Below are 6,494 nucleotides of genomic sequence, written 5' to 3'. Positions count from 1 at the left end.
ACTCACTCCCCATAAATTCTATAGCAACTTAGGATGAGTTAATCAAGCAGTTTCATAACAAGTTTTATCCACCCAACAAAACTGCCCAACAAATTGATGAGATCGTGAGCTTCAAGCAGAAACCGATGGAGACACTTCATGAAACATGAGGCAGGTTCAAAGGAATGTTGGTTATGTGTCCACATCATGGTATTCCAGAACAGATGTTGGGACAACGATTTTATATGGGACTGTCAGATGGGTTGAAGAATATTGTGGATGCCTCAGCTGGTGGGGCATTCCTGAGCAAGACATGGAGTGAAGGTCAGAGTTTACTAGATAAAATGGCACAGAATTCGGGATGGACATCCAGGAATGCACCCATAACTCCAGTGGTGCACTCAATGCCTCTTGATCCTTCAAACACTATGGCTGAAAATATGGCGACTCTCCTGACACAAATGAGCATCCTCACCAAAAAGGTGGAGGAATCAGGGCAGAAGCAGCAGGTACACATAGTAGATACTACCAATGGGGGCCTGTGCACATCTTGCATTAGTCAGCCAATTGGTAATCCTTGGAATACAGAGCTTGATCATCATCAGCAGCACCCTGAAGATATGAACTATGTTGCTAACTATGGGGGTCAGAGACAGGGAAATTAGAACTGGGGTCAGCAGACTCAGCAGCAGTACAGACCACCTCAGCCACAATATAACGCCGGAAACATGGGAGGTATAAGACCCCCCAACAACATGGCACCGTATTCTAGACCACAGGGGTACAACAATCAGCAGCAGGGGTACCACCCTCCTCAGCAGCAGCATGGTGGAAGACAGGACGATGGGTTTGCTAGACTGGAAGCAATGATGCAGCAAGTTATTGGGTCCACTGCGAAGATAAACGAGAGAGTAGATGCACATGATGCAGCTATCAAAAATATTGAAGTGCAAGTGGGCCAAATTTCAATGTCTCTGAACAATCGTCCTCAAGGGACGCTACCTGCAGATACCCAAATCAATCCTAAAGATCAGGGCCCGAAGCAGCTGATGGCGGTGAGTCTCCATAACGGTAGGGATCTCGACGAAGAGCGAGAGAGAGCTCGTGACAATATACAGGCTGAGACACTCATTCAGGTACCCATTGAGCCATTGAGCTGGATGAATCCACAAGGTTGACAGATGTGACAGTCCAGCCTGCTCAGGAAGAAAAGAATACTAAGCAGGAGACCGAGAAAGTTGCTGAAGCAGTTGAAGAGCCGGTAGTAGAGATAGTAGCCAAGAAAGAAAAGTCCCAAGTGATTGGGAAGAAAAGACCTCCTCCACCATTTCCACAGAGGTTAGCCAAGCATCAAAAGGAGGAGCAGTACAAAAAGTTCTTTGAGATGCTCAAGCAAATTCAGGTAAATATTCCATTGATTGAAGCCTTAAAGGAGATGCCTGGATACGCAAAAATGATGAAAGACTTAATGTCCCGGAAAGTTGATTTTCAAGACTTGGCTACGGTGACACTTACTCAGACGTGCAGTGCAGTGGTAACTAGACCTGTTGCTGAAAAGCTCTCTGATCCAGGGAGTTTTACTATTCCATGTACAATTGGAAACTTTGCTTTTGCGAAAGCACTCTGTGATTTAGGGGCCAGCATTAGTCTTATGCCCCTGGTCATTTACAAGAGGTTGGGCATAAGGAGAGCTAGACCCACCTCTATGTTTCTACAGCTGGCTGACAGGACTGTGAAGCGTCCATTTGGGATCCTGGATGATGTACTTATTCAGGTGGGGAAATTCGTGTTCCCTGCAGATTTTGTAATATTGGATTGCAAGGTGGATGAAGAAATTCCTATCATCTTAGTAAGACCTTTCTTGTCCACAGGGAGAGCTCTTATTGATTGTGAGACCGGGGAGCTTAAGATGAGGCTCAATGACGAAGAGATTATATTCAATGTGCAGAAATCTATGAGGCGCCCAAGTGAGTTCGCAAATTGCTCTCTTATTGATGCCGTGGATGTAATCGTACAGTCTGCTGATGAAGTGTTGACGATTAAGGATCCCCTCGCTGCATGTTTGACGAATTTGGAGGAAGTGAACGGTGAGGACTTGGCAGAATGGGTGTTGGCATTGGAAGGTAGAGGGTTCTGGGATAGAGAACTAGAGTTTGAGCCCCTACACTTAGGAAAGAGAGAAACTCCTCCAGCTAATCCATCCATTGAAGAACCACCGAAGCTAGAACTAAAGCCACTGCCAACCCACCTCAGGTATGAATTTCTGGGACCTGACTCCACTCTACCTGTTATTATCTCATCTAGTTTGTTAGATGTGCAGGTCCAACAGCTTCTACAGGTATTGAAGGAGTGCAAATCTGCCATTGGGTGGACCATGGCAGACATCAAGGGGATCAGCCCCGCTTACTGCATGCATAAAATTCTGCTGGAAGAACGGCACAAACCTTCCAGGGAACATCAGAGGAGGCTGAATCCAAATATGAAGGAAGTAGTGAAGAAGGAGGTGATAAAGTGGTTAGATGCGGGAATTATTTTCCCAATCTCTGACAGCAACTGGGTGAGCCCAGTTCAATGTGTGCCTAAAAGGGTGGCATGACGGTTGTGAAGAATGACAACAATGAACTAATCTCAACGAGAACCGTCACAGGCTGGAGAATTTGCATGGATTATCGAAAGTTGAATCTAGCCACCTGGAAATACCACTTCCCACTTCCCTTCATTGATCAAATGCTGGATAGATTGGCAGGGAGGTCACACTTTTGTTTTCTGGATGGGTACTCAGGGTACAATCAGATCTCCATTGCACCTGAGGACCGAGAGAAGACCTCCTTCACATGCCCTTATGGCATTTATGCCTTCAGGAGGATGCCCTTTGGCCTATGCAATGCACCCGCCACATTCCAACGGTGCATGATGGCCATATTCACTGACATGGTTGAGGATATAATGGAGGTGTTCATGGATGACTTCTCAGTGGTGGGGAGTTCATTTGATGAGTTCCTGGTGAATTTGACGCGTGTGCTGAAACGGTGCATCGAGACTAATCTGGTGCTGAACTGGGAGAAGTGCCATTTCATGGTACAACAAGGCATAGTCTTGGGGCACCGGGTGTCTAGCAAGGGAATAACGGTAGATCGAGCAAAGGTTGATGTAATAGCAAAGCTGCCTCCACCAACTTCGGTCAAAGTAATCAGAAGTTTTCTTGGACATGTCGGTTTCTACCGGCGGTTCATAAAAGTCTTTTCCAAAATCACCAACCCTCTTTGTAAGTTATTAGAGAAAGATCACCCGTTTGTGTTTTTTGATGATTGCAGGGTAGCGTTTGAGGAGTTGAAGCAGAAGCTGGTCACAACACCCATCATTGTTGCCCCCAACTGGGAGCAACCGTTCGAACTAATGTGTGACGCTAGTGACTACGCAGTGGGGGCAGTGTTGGGCCAGCGGAAGGACAAATTAATGCACCCAATCTACTATGCCAGTCGAACGCTGAGTGGAGCTCAATTGAACTATACGGTGACTGAAAAGGAGATGCTAGCTGTGGTGTTCGCATTCGACAAGTTCCGGCCCTACCTGATAGGATCAAAGGTAATTGTATACACTGACCATGCTGCTCTCAGGTACGTAATAGAAAAGAAAGACTCTAAGCCACGCCTGATTCGTTGGGTGTTGCTGCTGCAAGAGTTCGATCTTGAAATACGTGACCGCAAAGGCACTGAGAATCAAGTCGCTGATCACCTATCACAACTTGAGGGAGCTGAAAATGCAATTGAAGTTGAGGAAATTCTGGAAACTTTTCCAGATGAGCAATTGCTCGCCATCACTCATCAGGAAGCGCCATGGTATGCGGACTTGGCCAATTACCTGGCCAGTGGTATAGTTCCTCACAACCTTTCATCGGTCCAGAGGAAGCGATTTTTTCGAGAAAGCCGCTTGTACTATTGGGACGAGCCCTATCTCTTTAGAATATGCCTGGATAACATGATCTAGAGATGCGTCTCCGAGATAGAACAATCTTCTATTTTGCAGGCTTGTCATGCATCGGCTTATGGTGGACACTTTGGAGGGATCAGGACAGCAGCAAAGGTGCTAGAGGCCGGATTTTTCTGGCCGACTATGTTTAAAGATGCCCACTCATGGGTGAAGGGTTGTAATGAATGTCAACGCACCGGGAACATTTCCCGGCGCCACGAGATGCCCATGAACCCAATTCAGGAGATAGAAGTGTTCGACGTCTGGGGATTGATTTCATGGGTCCCTTCGTCAGCTCTTATGGTAATAAGTACATCCTTGTTGCTGTAGACTATGTGTCCAAGTGGGTGGAAGCTGTAGCATTGCCCACCAACGATGCGAAAGTGGTGGTGGGGTTTCTAAAGAAGAACATATTCACCCGCTTTGGGACACCACGAGCGATTATCAGCGACGGAGGCACTCACTTCTGCAATAGAGCCTTCGAGAAGTTCCTTACAAAATACGGTGTGCGCCACAAGATGGCTACTCCTTACCACCCGCGGACTAGTGGACAGGTTGAGGTATCCAACAGGGAAATCAAGAGCGTGTTAACGAAAACTGTGAACGCTATGAGAACTGATTGGGCGAGGAAGTTAGATGATGCACTCTGGGCCTACAGGACAGCTTTTAAGACACCAATTGGTATGTCACCATACAAGTTAGTGTTTGGGAAGGCCTGTCACCTACCTGTAGAACTTGAGCATAGAGCGTGGTGGGCACTGAAACAACTAAATTTAGACATGGAAGCTGCGGGCACGTCAAGAGTCACAGAACTGCATGAGCTTGAGAAGTTCCGGTATCTTGCTTTTGAGAGCACAAGGCTGTACAAAGAGAGAATGAAGAGGCTACACGATCAGAACATCGTTGAGTGGAACTTCAAACCTGGGAATATGGTATTGCTATACAACTCAAGACTGAGGTTGTTCCCGGATAAGCTGAAGTCACGATGGTCTGGACCATTTTGAGTAGTTGAAGTTTTCCTGTCAGGAGCGGTTGAAGTTGCCACTGAGAATGACTCTCGTACATTTAGAGTCAATGGTCATAGATTGAAGTTGTATGTGGGTATGAGCGAGCCTAAGGAAGGGGCTGAACTGCATCTGACTGAACCACAGAGGTCGAGCGAGCCTTAAATGCGCTCTTCCTGCGTCGTGCAGCGACGTTAAATCAGGCGCTACATGGGAGGCAACCCACGAAATTGTTGTAAGTGTAACATAAAAAAAATGTCAGAATCAGAGACGCGGTCAAACCGCGGTACTGACCCTTCTCTGAACCCAGGCCATCGCGGTTATACCGCGATCGCGGTAAAACCGCGGCCAGGGAGACCCTCTGAACTTGGTCTACCGCGACCACGGTAGAACCGCGGCAGACGCAAACGGGGTCCAGGTAAGTTTTTCGTTTTAATTTTTTTTTCTTTTCACCTTTTACCCAAAATACCCCCCACCTACCACTAAACCCCCCCAATTCGCCCAGATTCAGCAAAACACCCCTCCCCCACTCCCTTCTCTCTAATTTCTCTCCCACTTCTCTCTATCTTCTCTCTTCTCTTCTCATCTTCACATCACTCCATTATCATCCTCCCCTACTATCCACCTTCTTCATCCACTTTCCCTCAACCAAACAAGTAAGTTGCTCTTTCTCTCTCTCTCTATTTCATCTTCTAACTTAGTATAATTTAGCATAATTGTATTTAGTTTAACCCTAGGTAGGGTTAGTATAACTTTTGTCAATTTTTGCTTTCTTTCATGATTTTTATTGTTGTATGGTACTGTTGTGAAATTGTTTGGTGTCATAGTGTGTGGGCCTTCATGGTGTTTATGATGTTTTAGCCTAGAAATCATTTTTTTGGGGTGTAGTTGTTATTATGCACCATGCGGGTCGAAATATTGGAGTTTTTGTAATATTATGGGGCGGGTTATACCCACTCCTAATTAGGGGGTGTTATACTTGGTGATTGGGGGTGTTGTCACTGTTTGATAATATGTGCAGGAGTAGTGTGGGGTGGTGTAGGCCGAATGTTGTACGTAGTTCTGTTGTGAGGCCTCTGTGGAGATTGTAACCTTCCCTACCTTGCTTGTGTGGCTAGTCTGCCAAGAAGAACTCAATGGGGATGGTGTTTTGGTGCCATCGGGTGGCGAAGTCTGAGTACCCATCTGACGGACACTAATTAGGATGAATTTGATGGTTATGAATTTTCTTGACTCATTGCAGGTATTATGGCCCGTAAAAAGCAAAAGAGAGGGGTGGGCACATCCCAACAGCCGACATATGACGAGTCCAGGTTTGAATCGGAACGAGCGGAGGACGATTTTCATGCCAAGGCTGGTAAGAACTTCATTCATGAGTTGCAAATTGACCGGGCAGACCTCTGCGTGGAACAGGAGGAAATGTATGAAGAAATTCGAAGGCGAGAAATGGAATTCCTCTTTTATGACCCCGGCCCAGCGAACCAGATGATGGTTAGCGAGTTCTACGCGAACTGCCCAGCACATATGCTGAGGGAGGTGACT

General features: G+C 46.5%; 2 protein-coding genes across 2 annotated transcripts; both read left to right on the top strand.

Annotated features, from left to right (window-relative positions):
• The first annotated feature begins 707 nt into the window (after positions 1–707).
• Positions 708–3,966, top strand: LOC107760480 (uncharacterized). Its single transcript, XM_075219078.1, has 4 exons — positions 708–1,115; positions 1,175–1,753; positions 1,802–2,470; positions 2,566–3,966. Exons 1-4 carry the CDS (start codon positions 708–710, stop codon positions 3,964–3,966), a joined length of 3,057 nt encoding a protein of 1,018 aa, XP_075075179.1.
• A 167-nt stretch (positions 3,967–4,133) lies between these two features.
• On the top strand, positions 4,134–5,037 carry LOC142162655 (uncharacterized). The gene is made up of 2 exons (XM_075219074.1): positions 4,134–4,880; positions 4,975–5,037. Exons 1-2 carry the CDS (start codon positions 4,134–4,136, stop codon positions 5,035–5,037), a joined length of 810 nt encoding a protein of 269 aa, XP_075075175.1.
• The last annotated feature ends 1,457 nt before the right edge of the window (positions 5,038–6,494 follow it).

Source organism: Nicotiana tabacum, chromosome 1 (assembly GCF_000715075.1).
Source record: "Nicotiana tabacum cultivar K326 chromosome 1, ASM71507v2, whole genome shotgun sequence".
In the NCBI taxonomy this organism is placed as follows: domain Eukaryota; kingdom Viridiplantae; phylum Streptophyta; class Magnoliopsida; order Solanales; family Solanaceae; genus Nicotiana; species Nicotiana tabacum.
Note: the sequence above shows the minus strand (reverse complement) of the source record. Positions and strands in the feature narration are given on the sequence as shown.

Excerpts from the sequence above, each read along its gene's own strand:
- LOC107760480 (XM_075219078.1), top strand. The coding sequence starts at position 708 with ATGGGAGGTATAAGACCCCCCAACAACATGGCACCGTATTCTAGACCA. Across the intron at positions 1,116-1,174 it reads AGGCTGAGACACTCATTCAG|CCTGCTCAGGAAGAAAAGAA; the intron begins GTACCCATTGAG and ends GTGACAGTCCAG. Across the intron at positions 2,471-2,565 it reads ATCCAAATATGAAGGAAGTA|GGTGGCATGACGGTTGTGAA; the intron begins GTGAAGAAGGAG and ends TGTGCCTAAAAG.
- LOC142162655 (XM_075219074.1), top strand. The coding sequence starts at position 4,134 with ATGTCAACGCACCGGGAACATTTCCCGGCGCCACGAGATGCCCATGAA. Across the intron at positions 4,881-4,974 it reads ACTTCAAACCTGGGAATATG|GAGCGGTTGAAGTTGCCACT; the intron begins GTATTGCTATAC and ends TTTTCCTGTCAG.